General features: G+C 46.5%; 1 protein-coding gene across 1 annotated transcript in view; it reads right to left on the minus strand.

Moving 5' to 3' along the window:
• Positions 1 to 27,775, minus strand: part of SEMA4C (semaphorin 4C) — a 68,151-nt gene that overhangs the window by 7,458 nt on the left and 32,918 nt on the right. Inside the window, exons 3-11 of the mRNA XM_015408162.1 lie at positions 9,554 to 9,702; positions 8,674 to 8,736; positions 6,253 to 6,351; positions 6,037 to 6,133; positions 4,302 to 4,418; positions 2,515 to 2,666; positions 1,765 to 1,940; positions 1,496 to 1,640; positions 478 to 700 (exon numbers count right to left, since the gene is read on the minus strand). Of these exons, the coding sequence (XP_015263648.1) occupies positions 478 to 700; positions 1,496 to 1,640; positions 1,765 to 1,940; positions 2,515 to 2,666; positions 4,302 to 4,418; positions 6,037 to 6,133; positions 6,253 to 6,351; positions 8,674 to 8,736; positions 9,554 to 9,702 (1,221 nt within the window). The remainder of the gene's footprint in view (positions 1 to 477; positions 701 to 1,495; positions 1,641 to 1,764; positions 1,941 to 2,514; positions 2,667 to 4,301; positions 4,419 to 6,036; positions 6,134 to 6,252; positions 6,352 to 8,673; positions 8,737 to 9,553; positions 9,703 to 27,775) is intronic.

Genomic DNA, 27,775 nt, shown 5'->3' on the forward strand with positions numbered 1-27,775 from the left:
AAAGCCAAATTAAGATATACAAAATAAGAGAAAATATACACATTAAACAAATTTGCTTAATTTAAACCAACTGCAGAATTGGAATTTTTTTGGATCCAAATTTCTTTCTTTTATAAAAGATTGGATTGCAATGCAACCCTGTTCATTAATCCACATGCTCTGACAACAGGGCCCAGGTTAAGAATAAGTTCGAGAGACCAATGGCATCAGCTGGAAACCTCTGTATGAGGACAAATAGTGCACTCAAGTTTTAACTTTTGTTGTTCTAAATTGAATTTTTTGATATTGTGCTGTGATCTGCCCAGAGCCCGCTTCCAGGGAGGGTGGAATATAAACAGGAATCCAAAATCTCAGGCAGGGGATCTTTACCAGCCTTCTATGTGAGATCCTTTAAGTAAGGGTGCTGGGAGATGAACACAGGACCTTCTACAAAGAGCATTCTCTATCCATAGACCTGTGGGTTTCCTAGTCCCGTACCTGTCCCAACAAACAGCACTTCGTAGGCTTTGCCATCCAGGCCGTGCACCCGCTCAACCACCAGCTGGGTGAAGTTGGCATCTTTTTTGACCAGCAAGGGCTGGTTCCCTTGGGGTGCCACCACCTCATCCATCAGCGGGTGCTTCTTGGCAAAATTGAGGGTGTTGTCCGGCAGCTCCATAGAGGTGTGGAAGTTGTTGTGCCGGTGCCAGCCAGTGATGCACTGTAGAAAAGGGGAGAAGGAGGAACTTGAACCTGAATCTCAAATTTGTTCAGCTCTGAAAAGATGCTTCTAAGCAACATGTAAGGAGACTGCCTCCAAGTACAGCCCCCTCACCCTGCGAAAGGCCAGCCTGCCACACATTCTGGATAAAGGTACAGTGATTGAAGGTTCAGCTCCCAGTTCCCCTTCCTTCACTGCCTAGTCACTAGCTGAGGGAATGTGGGTCACTAAGCAACCAGGCACCATGACCATATGGAAAGAGTTTGCCTTCTTGCAGAACTGCTGAGCTGTATGCCTAAAGAAATGGGGGGAGGCATGCAGGTAGCAACAGAAATCAGTGTCTACACAGATATGGCCACACTGGTGAGCATTAGGAAGAGTCCCACAAGCTCAGCATGATAATGTCCATGAAAGTTCAATGCATTTGAGCCAATTCCATAGTAATCATGATTCTATACAACAGCTCCATCAATGTGAATGGATTCAGACTTTTTTCAATGCATGCTTAACACTTTTGCTACACTGTTGAAATAGTCTGTGCAGTGGTGCAATTTATAAAAACTGTGAATACATGCCGGAAAAAATATGCATGTTGGAATGAGCCATGGATATGATAAAACTGTCATAGGGAAATTTTTCAAAGCCGTGATTGTGTCAATCAGTGCACAGGAGATCCGAAGGAGTAACAGGTACTTCTCCTATTCACAGTCCAGGAGGGGGCAGTAATGAAACATGTAAAGAAGAGGCATCTTGCCTCTAGAGGTGGCAGGGCATTTCTCCTCCGGCAGTACTTACAGCTCCAGGCCGGGGCGATGGCACCTGGTCTGAGTATCGACCCCACTTCTGGGATTGCTCCCTGTACTCCTTGTAGGGTCCTTCAAACACCTTCTGCACATCCTCAATCTGGTACTGGCAGACTGCAGAAACATCCACTCCTCCCCTGCAAGGAAATGGAATCAGGGTTAGCAGCAAACCAAGGCAGAAAACATTTTGTGGCTGTTATGACAGCATGGCTGGCCTTGCCACCCCCAGAGAAACCCCAGAAATGCTCTGTACTGCTTTACCAGCGTGCCTGGAAGACCCCAAAGAAACTCGTGTCACGCCAGTGGTCCCCGCTCAGTGTGTAGGACCCCTGAATCCGGTTGAAATGGAGCTGCTGCTCTGGAATGGAGCACATCAACCGTGCCTTCAGAAATGTTGTCCACTTCTTCTGCAGTGTTCGGGCACCACCCAAGTCCCCCTGCAGGGAAATAAAAAATTTAAGGGGGAGGAGTGCCTTTGCTGGAGGGGTCCCCCTGAGACTAGACCCCTGTCTTCCTTAATAGGGCACCATCAATCTATGTGCCACCTTACAGAACAACATAAGCTGTGTGTGACCGAGAGCGAGGTCTCTGCCCCAAGGAGCAAAACAACCTACAGTCTGACAACATGGGGCTAAGGGCTGGATCCAAACAGATTTTCTCCTGGTGTCAAGGAGTATCCTCTTTGGCCACTCAAAAAGGCTATGCTGATAATCATGGGACCTCCACCAACACAGAAGCCATGTGTGATGGGGGCTGTTAAACAGAGGGGAAATGCAAGAGACTGAGTGAAAAATGCTGGCTGGGCTCAACTCAAAGGGGGGAGGTCCAGGTAACAAGTTCTAGATGTGAGCAAGCATAGATGCACTTACTTAATGTTCATTTTGTTGAGGAGGACAAAATATTGTTCTCTGTTATTGAATTTTCATGCATTACCTTTTTTGAGTCTTACAATTACCCTAGAAGGGAGACTGCATCCTTATCAATATGGGCCCTCCAGGCGCTCCTGCCTACCTTGCAGACTCTGGCTACCCGGGCCACCAGCTGCTCTGTGTCACAGTCGTACTCCAAGGCCCGCTCGCTGAAGAAGAAGTAGACCTTGTCATCATCTCCACTGTTGCTTCCTAGACTCTCCTGGATGTAAGATGAGCCCACAAAGTGGGGTTCTGCAAATGGACAGGGAGACAGATCAGTGGGCTGGGACTGCAGCCAACCCCAGCCCGCTTGGCCCCTTCCAAGTGCCAGTCAAAAACAACACTCGTAAACAGATAACACAAACTGGAATCCATTCTCTACATGGTTCTCCTTTAGTGGGAATGGACAGAAAACACACAAACAATGAGCCCCAGCATGGAGTAATGGTTAGAGTATAAGACTAGAATCTAGGAGATCCAGGTTTAAATTTCTACTCTGCCAGGGTGACCTTGGGCCAGTCACACGTACTCAGCCTAGCTTACCTTTCAGGGTTGTTGTAAGGATAAAATGGAGAAGAGACTAATGCTATAAGGCACTCTGGGACCCCACTGCGTAGGAAAGCAGGAGTATAAATGAAATAAGTAAAAACAATGAGAAGGAAGCTACTGGCTACGTCTCTCTGTCTTGCTTATCTCCCCTGATACCTAGGGAATATCAAGTGCCTAAGCAGAGAGGTAAGGAATGATATACTAGTGAGCAGGAGATACAGCCAGCAGTTCCTTCTGCCCAGTGTGCTAACTGCTGCCCCATCCAGCATTCTCTACTTATCAAAGGGACACCTGTGTCATAATCAGTGTTCCCTCTAAGCTGAGTTAGTGTGAGCTAGCTCACAGTTTTTTAGCCTCTGGCTCACACATTTTTGTTTTAGCTCAGGAAGGATGGCTCCAGAGCAAACTAATCTATGCAGTAGCCAAATCACTCGCTCACAACTTTAATGCCAGTAGCTCACAGAGTAAAATTTTTGCTCGCAAGTAGGGATGTACTGAAAATGGCCCATTCAGGCCCCTTTTGGGCTGCTGCGGGCTGATTCAAATTCTCTGATCTGAATTGGCTTGCCGCCAAATTTCCCACCATAGAGGTTTTTCCCACCATAGAGAACAATGGGAGGGGATGGGGCAACCTGTTTGGAGGCCCGTAGAATTGGACCCCCTGGTTCAATGTTCTTGAAACTTGGTGGATATCTTGGGGAGAGGGTCCAACAGCTACCCTGCGAGTGTGGAGCCTCTCCCTCAAACCCGCTCCCCTCCAGTCCCCAGAATATACTCTATGTTTTCGCCATTGACTTCAATAGGGTATAATGGGGCCGAAACTGACATTCCGCTGGCCAAAGACTCCCCAATCAGCTCCTACTGCCGAAATTGACACACCGGACTCTTTCTGCCAGCTGAAATTGATTCTGCCCAATTCGGCCAAATCTGAATCGGCTGATTTTTTTTTTTTGCACACCCCTACACGCAAGACTCCACAGCTTAGAGGGAGCATTAGTCATAATTCTCACCCAACAGAGCTCTTTCTGATGGAACTGCTCTAATGTGACAAGGGTAATATACTGCCAGGGACCACTCCTCTGCCTTTTCAGTGAATACTTTCAGATGGAACCAGATCAGGTACTGAGACATAGAAGAAAGACGTGGGATTTCCTTCATGTCAACTAGCCTGATGTTGAGAGCTGTGATCGTTTATTAGCTGCACCTACAGGCATCAAGAGCTTTCTTTAGAACCTGTTACACAACCCATGCATTCAAAGTAGCCCCAATGCATTAAAGTGTTGTGTATAGACCCAAAGTGCTGCATGCAGACCCCTTTCACCTGGTGGATGATCTCACCATTGAGCCAGGTAGGTAAGTACTCCGTCTTGACAGAAGAGCGCAAGCCCAAGTTGCGCAGGATCACAGGCTCTGTGCCCAGAAAGTTGTTGAGCGTTGCTGAATACAGATCTCCATCTAAAATGGTCCAGAGAGAAGACATGATCCTAAGTCAATGGCAGTCCCAAGGTCCAAGTCAGAAACAGGGAGAGCAGACGAGCAAACCGCCAGTCACTGAGGTAAGTAAAAGAAACCCCCCTCTAGGCAAAGAACCTTTGCAAAAGTTGGTACTTTCCTGGTTAGGCCACAAACAACTGACATGCATTGTTGAGCAGGTGGGCTAGGATAACTTTTTTATAGGCCATGGACATCTTTGCAAGGCCAACACGGAGAGCTGAAAAATCTGTACAGCTCGCAGGACCAGACTGGGAAGTTAAAGTGGCCCAGGGGCAAGCCAAGCTAAGTGGCCCTTATGGCATGATAAGCCAACCAGCCATGGTGCCATGAAGAAGCCAAGCAGTGAGCTGACACTGACCACTGCTAATACTGAATGTCAATGCCAGGCAGTCCCTGTGGTGCTGGCAAGGCTGCTGAGGCTTGGCTCTGTTAACTCCCGGCTGTCAGTAGCCTGCCAGGAATTAGTGGAGTGGAGTGGCGCACTGGGATCTTTCCCCTGAAGTTAAACGACTCTGGTGGCATCATGGATCTTAGAATCTTGTTTTTAGGGCAGAATCAGAAAGATCCTACAGACTCTCCAACATTTGGCTTGTTCCAACTGCTTATTTCAAAATTAAAGCAATGAAATGCTATAGTTATTGTCAGTGGGAACAAAGAAGTCATCTGAGTATACATTGATAGCACCTGAAGGTCATATAGACTAACCATTCCCTCCCCCCTACTGACTGAAATACTCTGGATAAAAACAGAAGGGGACAGGCGAGTCTCTCTGGGGAGAGCGCTCCAGAGTTTTGGTACCATGGCTGAGAAGGCCCTCTCCCAGGTTGACACCCATCTAATCTCAGAAGGCAGAGACACCCAAAGTGGGGCCTCCGAAAATGACCCTAGCAGTTGGGTAGGCTTGTAAGGGAGTAGGCAATCCTTCAGGTACACTGGTCCCAAACCATATAGGGCTTTACAGGACAACACCAGCATCTTGAACTGTACCCAGAAACAGATTAGGAGCCAGTATGGATGGACCACAATATTACAGTCTAAGGATCACTAACTGAGACTACTGAAACTCACAGGTAAAATAATACCTCTGGCTATTAACCACTGGTTAGAAGAGGGAGGGAAATCTCTGTTCCTTGCGAGCAGAAGCCCCTCCATACAGCAGCCACAAAATGGTGCCCCACACAGCCCAGTCTCCAGAAACCCTGTATGCCCTAGGGAGGCAAGCAAGTAGTTACATGTAAGCAACACCCTGCTTCCCATGGCTGGGCTGGTTGGGCTTGGAGTACGTCATTCCCAAGAATCAACAGTGCCGGAGGCAACTGTACCATGAGGGAAGATGAGGCTGTTGCCCTGGGTGGTGGATTGGCAGCCCCATTAAGGGTGGCAAAGCAATAAACACTGATCAGACCTGGGAGGCTTAACCTTACTGAGATGTCCTCTTGCACAATTCATTCCAACAGTCCTAGCATGAGAGAAGGTTGTAGCAGGCCGTATCCCTTGATAAATAGCAGGAAGGTGATTGTCAAGGGGATTTCCTGCCTTGGGTACCAAATGTCTTGGCCCAACTTTGGATGCCACTTACCCACAATGAGGCCTGTGTGCCCTTTGGCTGGGTCATAGGGACACTTTCCCTTTCCATCTTCAAAGGACAGCCTGTTGAGGGAGAAACTGGCCAAATCCTGAAGAAGGCATAAAAGAGAGAGAGAGATGGCAGTTATGGAATTCAGCTGGTGACCACCAGCACTGCACAAAGCACATGAACATATTCACACACATGAAAGCTCCTTCCCATACTCACAATGTAGGCACATTTGGGCTGGAAGGCATAAGTGCCACAGGTATACATGTGAGAGCTATTGTAGGTCTGCAGGAAACGAATGTAGTTGAAGCAGTCGGTCTGTGGAGAAAGAAGTTGGTTTGTGAGCATCCAAAGGGCATCCATCCTTAGGGCTGCATATATTTGGTACCTGCACTAATCATGTGTGGAATTCAGCACCCACAGAACTCTGGCTGAAGTTTCTAGTTCTCCAAGCTTCAATGATAAACTTAGAAGTGTGCAGGCAATATTTGGTGACTTCACAGCAGCCAGAGGAGTGCTGAGTTCCAGTTTTGGGGGAACTAAAGTGCATTATTCTTCACTGCTTCACATATTAGCAAAAGCAAATTATATAATAGATCATTTATTCACAGCAAAAGCCATCTAATACAGTAGTCAAACTGAATTTGTCAGAATTCATAAACCACAAGCATATATGAAATGTATATAGGTCTATATATGTATATATAGGTATATATATGAAATGTATAAAATAAGAATATAAAACAGCACGTGCAAGTAAAACATGTTAAATCCTATAGCAAATTACATCTATCCTCCTTTCACTAGCTGCTTTCTAGTCCTTACAGCTAACCAGCCAAATTTGGCAGTTTAGCTGTAACCTCAGGGAGCCTACTTTCTAAGAGGTTCTTCAGTAATTGCATCTTTTGACTAGTTGAAGATAGAGTAGTTGTAGAGTGGGAGAATATCACGAAAGTGGCTATATGCCCTGCAGTCATATATAATGTGCATTAACGTTTCGATTCCATCATTGCAACAGGGACATATACAATCAGCAAGGGTTTTTTAAAATTAAATCTCCCCTCTGTAACTGCTGAAGGGAGCCCATCCCATCTCATGAGGGTAAACATTCTCCTTAACTTATGATTTTCTAAATTTAAAAGATAGGGCATAGGCACTACCCTGTCTAGCTATGTTCTGGATTCTCTGTCTCACTAATTCTCTCGCTTTGTCGTGTGCGAGAGAGCGAAGAAATTGTTTTTTGAGAGGCCAAGGTGATAAACGTTTTTTTCAATGGCCCTTAGCCAATGAGGGACAAAGGTATCCTGGAAAATTAAACTTGTCAACCCTCTGGGGAAAAATGAAAGTTTCAACCAACATCCAAAGCCTTGCCTCCACCGGGATCATGCCAGTTTCTATTCTGATCAAGGCATTTGACATTCCAGGGGGGACTTGGAGAACTGTTCTCAAAAACTTAGAGCCTCCAGGTTTTTAAAAATTTGAAGTGATGTTAATGGGGGCACCAAAAGTAAGTTGGTTGAGAGATTTGGCCTTGAACAAATGGAGGGCTATTATTATGCATTTACCCCCTTTGTACCAATAAAATTTCTGGATAGCCCCAGCACAAGGTTCTTGACAGAAGAACTGCATTATCAGCATATAGAAGAACACCAACATGTTTGTTATCAAGTTTTGGAAGATGACACTCCAGCTTGTTAATGTGAACCAGAGAAAGAAGGGGGCCAAAAGACAACCCTGTTTGACCCCTTTGTCTGTACCAGTGGGATCTGTCAGGTGCCCTTGGGGTAAATTATATTAGACAAATACACCAATAACTATAAAGAGTACAAATGTGCACTTGCAGAATTCAGCTTTTCTTGGAGCAGAAACACATGCCCAAAAGACAGTGTGCAGAGCTCTGCATATGAATCCCAGATAAGAGTAAAAAAGAAGCCCCCCAACAAACAGGACTAATTCAAGGACCAGAGGAGCCCAGGACACTGGGGCAGAATCTAAGTGGTGGGAGAGCAAGCTTGGACCCCGTCACAATAGTTGTCTTCCTGTTGTTCTTCAGCTGAATCCAGATCGACCACTTTCCTCAAGGATTAGCTAAGAGAACATCAGGATTGGCAATGATCTGGAACTCAACCATTGGCTGGAAGAGCAATGGGAAGTTGATTCCAAGCTACTCACTATCCAGCCATGTCTTCCTTCCCCAGTACTGAACAGCTGCATCTAAGAGGGAGCAAGACTGACTTCCAGAACTGGCAGGGGCCATCTTTTCAGCAGTGGATGTTGGATGTTGCACTGCCCATATTAATTGTGCTTCCCCCCAGGCATGACACTGGGCTGGGCAACAGAATGTAGGGAGGAGGGAGGGAAGGAAGGAGAGTCATATCAGGTAGACACCTGCCTCTTGCACTGCAGACTCTCACCATCATTTAATGCCGAGCCAAACTGAAGCACTACAGAGCCAGTTGGCCTATGCCAGTAGCCCTGCAGTAGTCTGAAGTGGTTTAGCCCAGATGCAGACTTCTCTGAGGACTAGGTCTCAATCACTCTCAAAACGGCTGATGCTGACTTTTACATAGAGCAACTATTTTCCATGGTCAAGGGTGAAGTGCAAGGGGAGGCAGGGACCTCCAGAATGACTTGGTTTACCTGGTTACTTTTGCCCTTCTGGATGCACTCTGCTTTTTTCTCTGCTGGAGCCTCCCAAAAGATCTGACGGGAACAATTAATAAATGATATATATGCCAGAAACAATTAATTAATTAACACACACACAAATATAAATAAAATGTTTACTCTGCATTACCACAATGGCCCAGTGTGGTATATGATACAAGAAAGCCCAGCCCCACAGCAATAAAAAGAGAACACACTGTAAAAACATCAGCAAAATAATTCTGAAAATGTAGCATTCACTTAAGGTTAAAAAGCCAAAATCCACCTCATCAATCCAATCCCCCACAACACTCTCCTGACTCTCTCATAAGGAGCCCTCACACCCCCAAACTACCCACTCCAGTCATTTCACCACCTGAAATGCAACAATCTAAATGGCATCTCCCCTCCTACTTGTTAACACACTGCAGTGGTCTTCCACAGCTCCTATTCATTTCAGAGGGATTTATGTAGAAGTACTTCCCCTGGGATTGTGCCCTAGGGTCTGATACATCCACTCCTCCCCATGTCAGTGCCAAGTTCCAATGCATTTGCTTTCTTCATGATAGGGCCATCTGAGTCCCATGCTAATGGCCACTCCTCCAACTTAAGGAGATACCCACCAATGGCTGTTCATCTTGGTAACTACACACAACCCCAAAGCCCTGAGGCTGATGACTTACTGTTCCATTTGGAGCTTCCTGGAAACATCTCTACGGCCAGTACTGGAAGCAGGATGTTGAACCAGAGGGCCTCTGGGTCTGATCCAGCAAGGCTCTTCTGATGTTCTCAGTGAAATGCATGGAAGCTGTGCAAGACCCTTACAGTGCTTCTTCACCCACAAACCAAAGGCCCTGACAAAACACAGACTCACTGCTTCCTTGAGTTCCACAGTGCTGGTGCTTAGGGCAAAAATGGCTTCCCGAGCCCCCACGTAGAGAAGCCCTTTGGCGTGATCCAATGTCAGTGTTGTATAGTCAAACACCCCCGCCTTGGAAAAACGCTTTGTCACTTCCTTCAGTTCTGCAAGGGAAAAGTAGACAGTATTCAAAAGACTGAGTGAGGAAAATTAAATACTTTATTTGTCAGCAAGAGCTTGTTGTTTTACTGACCCGGACCCTACCTAACCCTGTGGTGGCACACAGACCTGGGGGCTCAATCAGAGGTGGTCGTGTTTGCACAGAGAACCCATATGGGACATTCATAGCCCCTATGACAACTTCTTCACAAACATCACTGTAGCTAGCAACCCACTGATACACAGGTGGTCTCGCTCCCAAGGCCATCATCAATCCCTCCTGTGCCTGGCTGCACCACTTTGAAAAACGCAGTGTCCCTTTCTCGCTCTCACACACACTCACACACACTTGCTTTCTGCATTTTTTCTTCCAAAGCTCACACACTCCAGCAATCCAGTTCATCTCTCCAGAAATTGCTTTTCAGATAGCAGCAATCCCTGAACAGCAAGTCTCTCCTTCAACCGCTGCATGAGCTCTGCTGCTTTCCACTGCATGCAGAAAGAAAGTGCAATTACACTGATATAGCCAACCGCAGCATAACTGCCATGGAACCCAGCAGTGGTTCAGAAGCACACAAGGTCTCCCCAGTCACTGTCATTTCATTGCAATTCTCCAAAGGAGGGCTGAAAACAGACAGTGTTAAAAAGTAACACAATTTTTAAAAACATCCCCAGGTTTACGAATCCTGTCAGTGTCTCCAATTTCAGTTTGGAAGTGAACTGCTTTTATTTTGTATAACTGCATTCAAACCAATTGCTTTCTGACTCAGGCCTTCACAACACAGCATAAGCAGTGCTCTTTAGAGTTTCTGATTTCAAGACTTTACAAGAAATTCTACACTTAAACCTCCTGTAAAAGGAAGGGGGTGGGGAGAGGAGACTGAAAACAGAAGGACGCTAAGAGAAGTGGAAAGAGAATTCTCTCTGCTATCCACAAAAGATCTCTCTGCTAGCACAAAAGACCAGAGGTTTACAGAACCCTGAAAGGGTTGTTGTCAAATGACTATATCAAATGCTACACAGCTTCTCATTGTGAAGCTACCAAAGACTTCCTGGTTTTAAAGAAAGAGAAAGATCAAGTAGGAGCATACTGGAAGTAGGAGACCGGCAAACAGTGAACAGCAATAGCCAAAAAGATGGACTGCCTTCTTTCTCTACACCCAAAGGCTGCATGGAACCATAAAGTCACAAGTAGGGCGCCTGCACCCATGGGCACTACTACCCTCACTGCAAACCAGGATTTGAAATCAAGAACCAGTCTCAGGAATGGCATTCATCCCCCTCCTACCCTTACCAGAGCACTCTCCCTACTTTTTTCTCTTCCCTGCCATAACTGGGGTTTAGCATGACCTGTATATTAAGGTCACCATCCCAAACCCTGGTCAGGAAATCAGCTTCATAAACACAGCTTCAAGCCATACTGATTCAAGCCATGCCGATTCACACAATACATGGGCCACAAGCATTTGTCACTGATGTTTGCTGGATTTCTGATTTCAGTGTCTAACTCAACTGATGTGGTACAATTGTTCATATCTTTTGCTTCCCCTATGGGCTCAGCCAAAATGCATGACAGGTTCCCAGGAGCCTCAATTAACCCTTCTTGCTTTCAAGCAGCTACCAGGTCAAAAGCCTCTAAGTCAGCAGAAGGGACAGCGCATGCACGTATTATGGAGATTAAGGTCTCACAGCATGACAGTGTCCAGATGCAGGAAGATCTCGGCTTTAACCCTTGGGGGGACAGGGGAACCAGGAACAGAGGATGCTGGGAAAAGTTCCCTTCCCCAGCTGCACAATAGCAGGCTGCAAACAAATAACTCCTCTCTGTCTGAAAGGGGTAAGCCCTTTCAGTTGCCTGCATTGTGATCTCCAGGGGGATGTCTCTTTGCTATGCTGGCACAGGGAATGTTAATCCCACCAGCTGCTTTCCCCTCCTCAGCTCAGTGATTAGCAAATTAGAGTCTATACAAACCACCGGAAGCTGGGGAGCCAGGGTGGGGGAGAAACAGCTGTTTTCATGGCAAAGCAAACTGAAGCAGCTTCTGGCAGCTCACCTCCACCTAAAAGTCTGGACAGTCTCAAAGGGAGCTCAACACCCCACTAGAATACAGGGAGCAGAGAGGAAGGGGAGAAGATGGAAGAACAAAAATTCCTTTATGGACTTGGCCCTTTCTTTTTAATCAGTGCTGTATACTACTTCCCATCCCAAAGCCCCTGAAAAATGTGCTCTTTCCTGGAAGAGGTGGCCGAGTTGGGCTTGGAGACAGATCCTTATCTTTGACAGAGATGAAAGTAGTAGGAAAGGGACATCATAAGCCAAAAGTCATGAATGGCAAAACCACTAGACCGTCCATGCTGCTTCGGTCAAATCGTCAGCACTAAGACTGGTTGGATCTACTTTGAGCTTCTACTACTCCAAGGGAGGTCGCCTTATGTAGACCCGGTTCTGAAACTATGCAAGAGTATCTCTTGTACGGAGTCGAAGTATGGTGATGAAACGACATTGTCTTGCCCAGCCTCAAAGTAGCCCAGAATCATTTTTAAGGTGTATTTTAGCACTCCCCGAGGGGTCCCCAGCTGCTCTGATGAGAGTTGAAACTGGTATTCCTTCTCTTAAGGCTCGGGCACATCTTCTAATTATCAGATACTGGAAAGAATGGAGAATTCACAATCTAATTCCCTCAGTCACCAATCTTTTAACCTGCTGATAGCTAAAGATTCGCAGTGCCTTGACTTTCCTAACAACATATGTTCAAGATACTCTATTCCTGATGATCTTTTGGGAACATCAGTTGATAAATCCCAACGTAGAAACTGGATTTATGACTTTGACGCTCAGCTAGACCGCTCTTTGATATTAAAATCAAAAGCAGCACCATGGTACAAATGAATTAAATCGGACCATACTAGAACTCCATACTTAGATAATATCTCTAAACATGTAACTTAAAGCATCCTTTATCTCTCTACGGTTTCAATCAATGCCAATGGAAATTATGAAGGGCCGATTTAATCAAACTCCATTGGTCCATCGTCTATGTATTTGTGGCACCCATGAACGTGAGGATTTACCTCACTATATCCTCATTTGCCCACTGTATTCTAGTCCGAGGGCTAAATTTTTAGCAGGTATTTTATCTGGTCTTAGTGCTTACCCAGTTGAGGATAAAAATTCATTTTTGTTATTTGACATTGATGTACATGTCTCTTATAAAGTTTCATTATTTGCCCTTGCTGCAAAGCATATATGTTCCAAGGTGGCAACGGGAAGGGGCATTATTCAGGCTACTGTATTAAATTAGTCATAGGCCCCGGTCACACGGAGCATTAGGCATGCTAGAGAGACAGAAGATAAGCGGATTTTCCGGGCGCGATCTCACCGCCACATCTGGGAAGCATAGAGCTCCCATGGCAGACCCGAGGCTTCCCGCCGAAGATGCAGGGTAAAAAAACTAGTACCTCGGAGGTACTAGTTTCCAGAAACCGCAGGGCAAGGGCGGGCGTCTGATCGCGTTTCCAGTGGTAGTTCCGGCGCCCGCCCATGTCCCCTCGCAAAAAGGTTCCCCCCCCCCAAGTCTCCACGGATGCGCACAAGCACCCAACGGAGCAAGCGCACATTTCAGTTTAAAAAAACCCACAACCCCGTTTGCCGCGCCACTTCTTTGCCGCGTTGTGTGATTGGCACCTCCCCCCTAACCACGGGAGCTCGACGGGACCTCAACCCGGCACCTGATCACGCAGTCACGCGTTAGTTCACTCCGGGGCAAGCAGTCGCGCCTCCCTCCCGCATTTTCCTGCCCGTGTGGCCGAGGCCTTATTTTGTTATTGATTTCTGGTACTTTTGTATATTCTGATACTAACCTATAGTTTGTTCACAATTTGCATTTTGTAATCTTGTAATGGCCAATGGCTAATTACAAGTAAACTAAACTGAACACTAGCTTAAAAAAAAAATTAAACTATTGAAGATTGAAATAAAATACAATGCAACAATAACCACTAGCTTTGATGGCTTTAAAGCCCAAACGCATAGAGATTTAATTTCGATCTGCTTGACCAGGACAACTACAAGGAGCCTCCATGCTAAAAGGTAGTATACCTCTAAATCTGAGCTGCTAGGCAGTATCAGCAAGGAAGGCTATTGCCTTCTGCTGAGCTCCAGGGAGGCATCCATGTGGCCACTGTTCGAATCAGCATGCTAGGCCACAGATGAATCCTCTGACCTGAACCAGTGAGTCAGTTGCTGTGCTGGAACAACAAGGACTGAGCAGGAAAGACAAGTTGTGAAGGATGCTGGGAGATATTGTGGGGCACAGAGTCAGGTCGTACAGTGTGCTGGTCATAGGCAAGCTGGGCTTCACTCAGGTCTTATGCCAGGGAGAAATTGTGGGACAACGGAGTTTTCTTTTCCAGTAACTACTTGTAGCTGTGCAATGGGACATCTTAGCCTGTCTCTCCCTCCAATATATGCACCTCCCAAAGCCACTAAACCCTTTGGGAAAGATCCTATGTAGAGGCTTGTGCAGCTCTGCTCCTGTCTGCCAGCCCTGATCAAAGGGCCATTGTTTGGGATGCTCAGAGTGGTAACTGGAGATGGGGCTCCCAGCCTGTGCAACAGAGAACCCCTTTCCCGGCTGGCTCAAGCCTTGAGTGCACTGCTTTGTTCTTTGAAGAGATCAGCTTCTGTGTGGCGGGCAGAAAATCCCTCAGGGGACTCAATAACACATAGGAAATGGTTGGACTCAAGCTGGGCCGGAGTGAGGGAGGCGCACAATGATCACTGCTGACTGCTTGGTGGTGGTGAGGAGGGAAAACCCAGTCAACTGCCGTGAAGACCACCTGCGTTTCGGATAAATGGACAAAGCGAGGAAGTTGAAAGGTAGCATCTTTGTTTTCTTCCTCACGCATCTACAACATCTACACAACCACTGCTTGCTCAGAGCTTCATGTGCTTTACCAAAGACTTCAGCAGCTCACTCACTTGGATATCGAGACCGGTAGGAAATTTTCACATAAGAATGAATTGCACAATTTGGTCCATGCTGTTCAACATATTCCAGTTACCAAAGGAGCCTGAAAAGGAGATATTTGTACTGCATGCCAAAATGGCATAGTGTTTCCAGGACACCTCTACACAAAGACACACCCACATCAATGAAAAACATAGCAAGCGCTATCATAATGCAGCAAATAAAACAGCAAGATTTTTTCTTTTTAAAATTGCAGGATCACAACATGGAACAATCAAGCAGACAAGAACTTTCAAACCCCACAGCAATTCTAAACACTGGCTATTCACTGAAATGTCTCAAATTTCTCAGGAGAAATCAGAGAGAAGATTTGTTTAGGTATAGATCTCTCACACACCAATCCCTGGCTTTATTAAGGCCATCGAGAAAGTTAAAATTTGATACATGGGTAGGACAATCATCACAGATCCGGGGGTGGGGGTGGTTTTAAACATGGCACATTTGTACAAGTCTCTCACGAAACAAGGAATTAAGGTGCACCCAGCACAGTTGAGCCATTCCCATAATTGCTGGGAAGCTGAAATTTGGTCCTCACATAGCCCAGGCACCCAATTAACAGCAGTGTTTGAAAGGGAGACTTTTGGGATTTCTCCACCAAAACATGAGGACCCTATGTGTACTCCCAAACATATAAGATTTTTTTCAAGCCATCCAGAAAGCGGAAGTCTGGCATTTATGAAGGAGAAGAAGAAGAGTAGGTTTTATACCCCGCTTTTCTCTACCTTTAGTAGTCTCAAAGTGGTTTACAATCAACTTCCTCTCCCTACAACACATGCCTTGTGAGATAGGCCAGTTACAGTTCTCTCAGAACCTAAGGTCACCCAGCAGCCGTTGTGTGGAGGAGTGGGGAATCAAACCCAATTCTCCAGATTAGAGCCCACACTGCTCTTAACCACTACACCACGATGAAGCCCCAAGATTGACAAAAGAGACCTGAAATTCGACCTTCTAAACACACACACACACCCTGTCACAGTGAAAACATGGAGCACAGGGCATTCACATCTTAAAGGAGGCCCCAATTTCAGCACACACCAAGCCAAGCTGTACAGAGAAGAGCATGTGGGAGTGGGAGTTCTATTGCTACTTCTAGCCTGGGACATTTCCTGCAGCAGCCAGGTACTGTATACCCTGTATAGAAATATTGATTTCTAAAAGTCTCCTGTGCCTTCTCCTGTGATGTCTTTCTGATAACAGCCTGTGTCTTATTTCCTGTTGCAAGCCAAATGGTGGGCCAGATGGCCTGAACAACTTTATAACCCACATTCTTCACACTTCCATGCTAGAAGCTAAACTGTAAGGCTCCACACTAGGCCCCACATGCGAGAAGTCACGTACACAATGAAGTAGCTGGAAACTGGGTCACATGACTGCAGGAGGGGCCTCCAAACTTCTAGCCATTCCTGTGTGGCAGCTATGGCAACCTGAAATTGGCCACACACCCCTGCTGCTCGTGATTGGCCGAACGGCCACGGCTAATCATGATTAGATTGGGGTATAATTGATTGATCCCTATGGGAGTGAGCTCGCTTGCTCTTGCTCTCTCCCCTGTCATTGTCTGTTTTATTGCACTTGAAATGCTGTCTCTTGGAAAACAAAGACCTGCTTTGTGACTTGGACCACATGCTTGTGCAAAGATGGGATTTCCCTTCAAAATCCCTTGGTATATACTTGGACTGTTGGATGTTGGATGTTCCTGAATTTGGTAACTATGAATCTCATTAATGTGTAGTTAAGGCAAACTGCCCTAGCCTTTGTTATTTTGTAATCTCCTAGTCTGTTTGCTGTGCTCTGTACTGAATAAAGATCCTTCTTATTTCTAATGGTCTCTGATGTTGTAACTTAAATTCCAAGTCTAAGTCTTGTGCCTAACCCTGACCACATACGCTACCATGGGAGGGTAAAAAGCGTGCATCTCTGGATTGAGTTGCTAATGTGTTCTGTCCCAGATGCCAAATAAGGGTTTGGAATCTCTTCCCTTAGGAAAAGCAGGGACTAGTGAAAAGAGGTTCTGGTGGCAAATTGTCTGGAAACCAGAGAGGGTATGGACCATCTCATGGTTTGTTGTTTAATGTACTGAAAAGTACAGGATTCCCTCTCATCCCTGGACTGGCCTGGGTGGGCTAATCCTGTACATACCCATGCTTGTACAGCCCTGATTTGTATCAAGGCCATCCAGGGAAGAAAGTAGGGTTTAACTCTCTTGCTTCTGCACAGTTTCACAAAATGAAATCAGGTTCCCTGTGATGTTACAGCCTTTTAAACAAAGAGGACAGCTGCATATCCTTTCCCCCCTTTAAAGAGCTAACAACAGCTGGGAGGATTTTAATATGAAACCATACAGTGTTATTTCTAATTCCCCTTCCCTCCCTGATCCAACTGTTTCCCTCCCCCCCATAATTTGCCTTTAGAAGTCCAACGATGTGTGATTATCTCCTCTAGCTTGAACCTAACTCTGTATGTTCAGCTAACAGCAAGGGGCGAGAGGCCAGCCAGATAAAAAGCAGTAAACAAACCTTACGCTTCACTTTTGGAGCCAGCAGCAAAGTTCTCCAAGTCTGCACAGGTAAAAAGGTTTGAATCCCTGTTCTGAGGCATGATATCTACACCCAAAGTATCATTGACATATCTGTTTGGTTGACTTTGCTACCAACTGCCGTCCTCTGTTGACTATCCCCCCAGAATCCTTTGCTTCCAACTGCCGTCATCTGTCAACTATGCCCTCAGAATCCTTTGCTTCCAACTGCTGTTTTTTTGTACACTAAGCCCCCAGAATCCTCTGCTTCCAACTGCCATCCTGTGTCGACTAAGTCCACAGAATCCTTTGCTTCCAACTGCCATATAAGGTTACCAGCCTCAAAATGGGGCCTGCTGAGTCCTGGAATTAAAGTGGATCTCCAGACTATGTAGATCAGTTCCTCTGGAGAAAATGGCAGTTTCAGAAAGTGGACTCTATGGCACCTAGAGTTGCCAAGTCGACTTACCTGCAAAGCGGGGGGATTCCTGGCTCCGTTGGGAGTCTCCCCACGCGCGCCATGATGACATCACCTGAAGTGGCGTCATCGCGTTGCCCATGTTCGGGGCGGGGCACCGTGACTTGAGGGAAAACCATAGAGTTTTCCCTTGATTCACAGAGTGTCCCCCCCACAACGTGGCCAGCGTGATGTCACCTCCGGGTGATATCATCACACTGGGGACGCCCTCTGGCAGGGGGTGGAATTCCCCCTGGGGGCCCGATCTGCCGGCAGCGGGTAATGAACCTCCTGGGCGGGAATTTACCCGCCCCCAGCGGGGGCTTGGCAAGCCTAATGGCACCACATCCCCACTGAGCTCCCTCCTCTTCGCAAACAGTGCCCTCAAATCTCCAGGAATGTCCCAAACTGGAGCTGGCAACCCTACTTCCATCCTTTTAACGCAATACACACCAATCCTTTTCCAGAAACCCTCCAGGGACATTGTGGAAAGTCTCTTACTCCATTCCTCATTTCCAAGTCAATCAGGGAGACTACAATATACTTGTAACACCGCCCCCCCCCTTTCTCACATTTAACAGTTACTGCCTGAACCCCCTCCCCCTCTTCTTTCGTGATCACATGCTCCTGAAGTCTCTTCTCTGCCTTCTGGACTCATTTACTCTGCAGTTCTGCTCTGGCTTCTGAAGCAGGATATGTTAGTAAACTGACCGCAAACGTTTCCTTTTTCTTAAAAAATGTTTAATAGAAAGCTTAATCTTCAAATGGATCTGGTTGTACTTATTATAGAACAAACTGCAGCCCTAACACATTCATCAACATTCGCTACTTGGAGAGGCAATTACAGGGCGAGGAGGTTGTGAAAGGGAACGGCAGTGTGCTGGCACTTTGCATTCCAGTGTGTGCTTTTACAAACATGTGCATTAGAGACACGTGTCATTTTTATTTATGTACCACCTTCTGTCATGGAATTCAAGGAGTCAAACACCACCCATCCCCCGCGCAACTCCGGCATAATGCTCATGGCATGACCTTAGGCCAGTCATTCATTCTGACCTACCTTGCAGCGCTGTTGTAAAGATGAAATGGACAAAAAGAGAACAATGTATACCACCCAGAGCTCCTTGGAGGAAGCAGAGGATAAAGATGTTCTTAATAACAATAATGGCATACACAAGATTCCCAGACAGTTTCCTATTCATGTGCTGACCAGAACCTGCATGCTTGGCTTCAGCAAGGTGGCTATATCATGTGCCTTGGGAACATACCCTGAGATCATGTCAGTACAAAGGACTCCCTCACACACTCTTCAAAGCTTTAGCTTCTAGAGACCTGGGAGAGGGTCTTGAAGCCTTTGCACCTTGAAAACACTTCTTTAAAAAGCACCCTAAATTCTCCCCCAAAGACAAAACAGGAGTAAAGGTTTATTATCAAGTACCAGAACTGATTTTCTTTACGCATCTGTAGGAATAGGGGTGAATTCCAGCCTATGTTACCCCATCCTGAACGGTTTTTACAGTTAGGATTGTTTCCTCCTCTAAAGCCTAGGTTGCCTAAAAATGCAACTGTCCAGTTGAGTTTACTTTGCTGAAAGGGCACTGCATGTGTCCAGCAGCCAGCTCCAAATCAGATGCTCCATCCCAGGACTCTCCCCCTCCCCCAGCAGCAGCTTGCACTCTCTCTCTCTCTCTCTCTGGCCTAGCCCCTTGAGTGTTTTTCTGCAAGTCTGGAGGGCTCACAGGTTCTTGGAGCTCCCACTTCAGAATCTGCAAGTTGCCCAGCACCCCAAAACTCTGCCAGGGTCAGCATCTGGGACGAATTAGGCCCTGGAGCTGTGCAGAAGCTGCCACAAACTTAACTGGCTGATCAAAAGCACAGAAAAATCTGGTTTCAATCAGCTCTTCTCCCTCACCAGGACCAGAAGGAGGAGGAAGGCTATAACTTAAGCAGAAAAGGCCTCTCTGATTCTCTAGGAAGAGGGATCTAGGGGGCACAGGAGACTCCTCAAGAGTCCACATGTAAATCTGCTTGGGGAGAAGCTGACCGGGCCATTTCAACACCTAATGCGGCTTTAACTCCTTTCCTCCTGTGCTGTTTTCCCGACTACAACATCCTCCTTGCCAAACTGCTCTTTCCCTCACAGGGAAAAAAGGGGCAGAGAAAAACATCTGAGGCTGGGAAAATTGTACAACTGTGGGTGGGTAGACACCTTGTGCCATGATTTCAATGGACTTAGACTGTAATTCTGCTTGGGGCGGTACTGTTTAGGATGGTCTGGTTGAAGGCTGCACAACACAGTTACCTTGCTGAAACCGAGCAGGCCTGAGTCCTCCCAATATCAGGAATACCCAAGGAAATACCAAAGGAAACCTACACACACAGCGCTTGAGTCCCATGATGGAAGAAAGGTTTCCACCTTTCCTTGTGCATGGTAAAGTAATCAAATAAATATATGACATGACCTACTGAAGGGAAAATATGACATAAAATCTATATGTACGTACATATGTAAGTGCCATCAAGTCACTCACCACCAACTTCTAGTGCCCCCAACAAGGGCTTTCAAGGCAAGTGAGAATGAGAGGTGATTTGCCACCACCTTCCCCTGCAGTCTTCCTCGGGGTTCTCCCATTCAAGGACTGATCTTGCTTAGCTTCCGAGATCTAATGAGATCAGACTATAATATGCTGCTTTCCCTCTCAAGCATAAAACTTAAACACTGTTTTAGTAAGTAGGTTATGTGGCCACTGAGACCCATCTTAAAAGGCAAGAGAGACATCCAAGTTGCCAAGTCCAACCAGACCCAATTTGTGTCCAAGGCAGGAATCTGAAGCACTGCACCAAAGTTATAGATAGTCAGAGTTGTGTAGTGAGGAGAGTGCTGGGAGTAGGATCCGGGAGATCCAGATTCGAATCCCCACTCTACCACAGAAGCTCACTGAGTGATCTTGGGCCAATCGCTCTCTCTCAGCTGAACCCACCTCACAAGGTTGTGTGAGGATACAATGGAGAAGGGGAGAATTATGTTAGACGCTGCTGTGCTCCCACCCACCCACCCCCAGTGCAGAAAGGCAGGGTATAAATATCTAAATAAATATTGCTGATCTGGTGGTGCTTTTATATGGAAAAGCAGGGTATAAATAAAATGCTACTTGGAGAGACAGCAGCAAACTAACCAGATCTGCCAAAGAGACACTTGCCAGCCTGTCTGTTAAACCAACAGGTAGGCCCAGGCCTTCAGTCTATGCCCAACAGAGGAAAGTTGGTAGCCGTGCTACAGAAATCTACAAAGACAGTCCTCCTGGACAGTGCTTAAAAAACTGGGCCAGACTTAACCCCACAGCATAATAATTTTAAAAAGAGCGTTCCAGAACATTTCTCTCATTACTGAATAACCAGGAGCCGTATGTCGACTCTAGGACAAGAGGAAGGGCTCTCAAGGGAAAGGGTATGAGCTCTGGCGCTTCTTGTTTTAGAAATCAAAATCTTTGCTCTCTGACTACCTTGGGTGAGAGGACAGGAGCTCACCCTGTGCAACTTGCAGGTCTCTCTCTGTCCTCGGCACCCTCTAATGAGAAGTGTGCAATAAACACGTTACATGCATTCAGCCCAAGGGCACTAACAAACAGAGACTGTCTTGATTTCACTTGCCTGGGCCTCACACCAAGCAGAGCCTCAGATTCAATTACAAACAATATTTCATAAAATATGACAAGATATACAAGGACAGATTTCGAGGTATCGAGTCAGAGAATTGAATTTCAGGGCTAGAAAACATATCTAATTCTTGATTGAGTGGACAGCTAGGAACACAACCGTGTCAGCATCTAGGAATCAATGGTATTTATCATATATAGTACTACTGTACAGCAACAACTTAACTACACATTTTATAGTATAGGTCTGTTTAGAATAACTCTCCTTCTGTATGGTTTGCACACCCGATATTCTCCGACAGAAAACTGCAAGTTCGAGAGCTTATGATGAAGACGGCAAATGGGGCTGCCCACAGACAAGGGTCACGGTTTCTGCTTAGTGAGGGAGGGGGCTCCCTAGAGAGGCAGAAAAATGAAACCTCCAAAGCCATGAAACCTCCAAAGTGACCCAATGAGAACCAAGCATGCTCACTGTCCTTTGAATATTGAGAGCAGTTCTGCATCAGTGAAAAAGGAGAGGGAAAGTAAAAAGGGAGAATGAGAAATTAGTCTGCTCAAGCTGAGAAGATATGAGCTGGGCCAGGTGAAAATTCCCTACTGTCTACCCTCCCAGCTATTTCTTGCTGGCCCCCCAACTTGTTGAACAAAGTTGGAGTCCGGTGGCACCTTAAGACCAACAAAGTTTAATTCAAGGTATAAACTTTCCTGTGCACGCACACGTCTTCAGATACAGTGAAGAACTGTGCTTGAACATGAAAGCTTACACCCAGAATAAAACTTTGTTGGTCTTAAAGGTGCCACCTGGACTCAAACTTTGTTCTGCTGCTTCAGACCAACATGGCTACCAACCGGATTCTACCCCGACTCGTCGTTATATTTATCATACATATACCTACATATACCACTTTTTACTGTTAAAAACGTTTTACATAGAACCCCTCAGTAATTTTTATGTTAACCCAGTATTGTTTCTGTATCGCAAGTGTGGAAGAGAAGACCTTGCCTCAGGTTACCAAGGACCCTTCCTACATCACACGAAGCGTTACAGTCCCTAGTACTTCTGTGTGGTCCCTTCGCAGACTATTTGGCTACTGCTGCCAAGCATTCTGCACAGACTCAAGCAGAAGCATTTTCTACACATAACCTATGCACTGTGGAATTTACTAATCCAGGATGTGACAATAGCCACAGGCTTAGGTAAAGGTAAAGCCAGTCGAGTCCGACTCTAGGGTTGCGGTGCTCATCTCCGTTTCAAAGCCGAAGAGCCAGCGCTGTCCAAAGACGTTTCTGTGGTCGTGTGGCTGGCATGACTAAACACCAAGGCGCACGGAACCTTCCCACCGAAGTGGTACCTATTTATCTACTTGCAATTTCTTGCTTTCGAACTGCTAGGTTGGCAGGAGCTGGAACTAGAGACGGGAGCTCACTCTGTCATGCGGTACCCTGGGTCTCGAACTGCTGAACTACCGACCTTCCACAGCCTGCAGTTCAGCGTCTTAACCACTTGAGCCACCGCAGCTCCGCCACAGGCTTAGATGGCTATAAAAAAAAGGATTAGACACATTCATAATATGTGGCTACCAATAGCCACATTAAGCCAGCTAATTACATGGAACCTCCATGTATAGGGATAGTATGGCTCTGAATAGTGGAGGCTATCAAGAAACAGCAGAGTGTTACAACAGTTAATGGCTGTTACCTTCATGGCCTTTTCAAGGAACCCCAAAGAATCCCAGGCCTCTCTAGAACACAGCCCAAAAACCTGAGTCCTACAAGCATTTCCCCCACATTTCCTGCCTTATCAGGAGAAATATTTTCAGGGAAGTAATGTGAAAATATCTTGCAAAAAGACTCATGCCAGACTGTTGCTGACCTCTAATGAAAAGAACAGCCCCTTAATGCCTCCTACAGCCGACCCACATGGCATAAACTCAGCAAGCCCATTCTGCCAACTCGGGCATTTCAGATTCTTAAAAAGGTCTCCGCATCGGAGCTGGCAGGATTGGTCTCATTCACCCGAGCCAGGCAATTACAGAGTCCAGCCCTATAATCAGCGGCTTTCCCCGTGAATCAGCAGAATGTGCTGACATGCCCCACTGGAGGGAAAGGGATTAAAGCAACGTGCACCCATTCAGAGCCAGGCTGGGTGCCCAGCTCCACCTTCCAATGCCCAAAGCAAGGAGGAGTGGAAGGGAGAGCAGGCAGGCTTTGCCCTTCGTGCACGAGAACGGCGGGAGACAAGAAGCTACTCTAGCACTCTCGCACTCCACCTACTAAAATGATACTTTTCTGGAACCTCTCCCTCTGCATTTTGGGGCGTCTCCTGCCCTCTAACCAAGAGGAGGGAAAGAACCCAAGGCTACCACACCTGCACAAAACAATCCCGGGCAACTCAAGAGTTTGCTGATTTACCCCCACCGTTGACTCAATAAAAAGTGCTAAGGGGATAAAGGCTAAGTGGAGAGTGATTATTAAAACACAGAGCCATCAACAGGGTTGTTCATGTTACCTCCAGGGGAGGGGTCATAGTTAAGGGAAGAGCAGATGCTTTTTCCTGCAGAAGGACCTTTCTCTGCCCCAAGATAACTGACAGTTGATGCCAGTCAGAGTAAAACAGTACTGAGCTAGATGGACCAAAGGTCTGACTCAGTATAAAGGCAGCTTCAATTGTGTAACCCAGGGGTCCCCAATGTGGTGCCCCCACTAATGGTGTTTTTAAAAAGTGGGAGGGGCCTGGTAGGACTTTTGCTCAGCAAGGCTTCTGATTGTGCAGATTTTTTTTTTAAATGTTGCTTTGGCAGCAGCGGCCACCACAGCACAAGGATCTGAACTGTGTAACTAAAGTTAAGCGGTGACAATCATTCCATGGCTGGCTCCGTCTCCTGTGGCAGCCATTTTGTTGCTGGTGTCAGAACTCCAAATGTGCCTGTAGGCTTAGGTTGGGGACCCCTGGTGTAACCTTTTATGTTACTCCACAATGACCCAAAGAGTTTAATTTCTTACTCATGTTACTTATTTACATCCCACATTTAAGTCCACGCAGGAACCCCAAAGTGCCTGTTGATAGTGTAAAACAATTTTGATAAGATCAAAATTAAAAAGAGAGAGAGGGAGAGAAGGCACAGCACTAAAAGAGCATCAATGCAGTACAAGCCACAATCTCTGGACAGTATTCAGTTCCCACTTACCCCAGGAAGTATTCCAAACAGGAATTTTCAATTATTGCAGGGGGGGGGGCAGCTGGGAAGCAGTGCCTGAGTCCAACAGACCACTCTTGAGAGGGCATTACAAAGCCAAGGTGCTACTACTGAAAAGACCCTGTCTCATGCAACCACCTGCCAAACGTCACACAGCAGGGGCCACAGAGCACAGCCTCAAATGCTCATGTGAATGACCAGATACGTTCCATATGGAAGAAGAGAGACCATTAGATTTTTCAACCCTAGACTACTTTAGGGCCAGAGCTGGACCTTTCAAACCAGAAACCCAACAGAGATGCCATGGCAAGAGTTATATACTTCATTCAACAAGCGTTTGAATCAACTGTTTCCAAACACACCCACTACAGATTTCTAACCAGAATGCTAGCAGGCCCTGACTTTCACAGCAGCCAAGGTTGTCTTGCACAGGAAAGGGCGCAGGTGACAGACCAGAGTAAAATGGTGAAAAAAGGGGGTAAGCCTCCAGCTTCAAGAGAATACTACAAGGTACAAACCTAATTCTTAAGGTGGATGGAGTACCACCACAAGATGTACAGTGATGCAAAACATAGCCTAAACAGGTTCCGCGCGCACACACACACACGACCTGCTCCCCTGCCAGCAGCAACTATCGCCCTCTTCACATGTTCACTTGCTACAATGAACACGTGTACATCTTGCATGTATGTGTATATAACTTTTTTAAAAGCGCCAATGTGCATTCAGTTTATCATTGAAACCAGGAGAGCTGTACATGTGTTGATGCTAATGAGAATTATTCAACACATACAAAGGAAAATCAAGTGCACAGATACTGTACAGAGATACTGTACAGAGATTGTATGTGCATTCGCTGTAACTAGTAAACCATACTTCTGATACCATGGTTAATGGTTCTGAGAGGTCCAGGAGAACCAAACAGTCACCCCATCCATTTCCCAGCACAGACTGTCCATGAAGGCAACAAATGCAGTCTTAGTATGAAATCCTGGTTAAAGGCCAGATAAAACCATCACCTACAAATACCAGGATATTGGCTGCTACTGTCCACTCTAGCACCTTGCCCAGATACAGTCTATTCAACGCTGGCTGCTCAAACAGTTCAAATAGAATAGTGTAGTTCAAATAGTTCAAATATGGGTTTCTTTAAAAAGAGGTTATGGCCCCCTTCAGGGCCATGAGAATCAGACCTTCACGTGAGGCGTCGTGCACCTTTGCTAACTACCCAACACACCGTCTTCAAGGACAGGTAACGCCAACAGACCACCCCCTCCCCCAAGCAGAGATCCTGTAAACTGAAATGTTTCCAGGTAGTCATCTGTCCATGCCAAACAACCAAACAAGCAGCTCCTTCACACAGATCAGCCTCCTCCTGTTCAGTGTGTGTGGCCAGATACCATCTGGGACCTTTAAGAATCCCAGCACGTCAGGCAGCTGTTTAAGAGGGTCAGGCTTGGTGGAGTGCGCAAGAAACCACGTGGTTGGGGGGAACAAAGCATCTGTAGCAGAAGCTCAAAGCCATGTGCTGAACGCATGGTGAAGTTGAAAATTCCATAATTAGAAAAACCAAGCTCTGCATATTTACCCTGAGCTGCCATTATCAGGCAATCTGACTGTGGACACAAACCACATAAGCGTTTATCAAAACTGTCTCCACCCGTGCCTAGTTAGCTATGCTGTCCCGAGTCCAGGGGGAATAGTTAAAAGGAAAGGGGCAAAAGTAGTTATTTGGAGGCAAGAAGCAAGAATAAAGTCTGGGGTTCACATAGAACAGTAAGAACTAGAAACTCCCCCCGCCCCGCCCCCTTTGAATGACACCTGGGAATCTCTGAAACAGACCAGATTCTACACTGGAAAGACAAATGCTGTCTAACAACCAGAGGGTAAGCCATCAGCTGCACACAAAAGGCACGTGCTACCTGACATGCTCAGGCCCAGAATAGACCAGCCGGCCACAGGGGAATGAAAGCTATTGCCAGGCACTGCCCCCCATCCCTATGGCAAAGGATGACATAGGAGAAAGCCGCACCACAGGCAGGAAAAGAAGGGCCGTGGGGAGCCTCTCAAAGGCAAACAGAGAATGAGATCATTGCCAGGTGTTTGTGCCAATGCCAGCAATCAGCTCAGGAGAGCCTTGGCAGCCCAGGGCAACCCAACGGGACCACACACTCTCAGGAAAGCCTGCAGCAGTCCAGGTCACAGCCAGGCCTGGGGTGAACCTCCAAGCATGAGAGGCTGGATATTAACCTGGGATGGGGCTCTGTGCACAACAACCAAAAGAGCCAAGGCAAAATAACAACAACACTTTCTGCAGGTTCACCTTGAAGAAGAGTGTGTGTTCAGGTTATTTCATCTAGGAAAAGTAGCATTTATCCTGCAGAACGGATCAGTTTATTCAAAACACTTGCACTTAGGCGATGTTCCAGACACTGCCCCGACTGCAAAATGTAACTGCGGACAACAGCCATAGGGGATCAAGACACAGCAGAGGTTGGTAAGCGCAGGAGAATAAGCGTTTGGAAGAACAGAGCAAGATGAAGTCCTTCCCACTACAATCCCTGTTGCTTTTACCTTTTTGAATTTTTTAATCAGCCATAAGATCTAGAAACTTGTTTGCAGCTTTTCTAAGAACCTACCAGGTAGGAGCCACATTCTTTTATTCATGATGCAACTGTGGACTTGCAAAAAAGCAAGTGAGTTTGCAGGGATTTTCTACTCCACTGTCTGGGACCGGTTGCAAACATTGTGGTCATTGAAGCTGGGGGCAAAAAGCAAACCGTCTCCGGGAAGACCAAGCCAGAAGAACAAAGTTTGTTTTTAAAACAAAGGGAGACACACACAAAAAGGCACACAGGTGGGAAGAGAAAAACAAAGTGCAACCAAAGGAGCTCCTTAAAGGAAAATCTCAGGAGCTCTCTACATCCACTGCTCTTTCAGGTGGAGGCAGGAAAAAGGCTAAGGGTGGGCTCCTTCTCCTCCCCCAAATGGAAAGTGCTATCAATTTCCTGCCTCCAGGGATTGTGGGAAGGGGAACCCAAGGTTATCAGGGTGTCCTCCTCCCCTCGAGAGAGAACAGCAGTTTGCAGAAGGTCACCTACAGGAGTGCACAGCAGAGGTGAGATTTGAAGAGACTTCCCAGATCTGACTCTTCACCACTGTATTATCCTGCAAGGAGACAGAAAGTGATGCAACTGGAAAACAAGACATCAGTTGCAAGACT

Source organism: Gekko japonicus, unplaced genomic scaffold, assembly GCF_001447785.1.
Source record: "Gekko japonicus isolate JY-2015 unplaced genomic scaffold, Gekko_japonicus_V1.1 scaffold139, whole genome shotgun sequence".
In the NCBI taxonomy this organism is placed as follows: Eukaryota; Metazoa; Chordata; class Lepidosauria; order Squamata; family Gekkonidae; genus Gekko; species Gekko japonicus.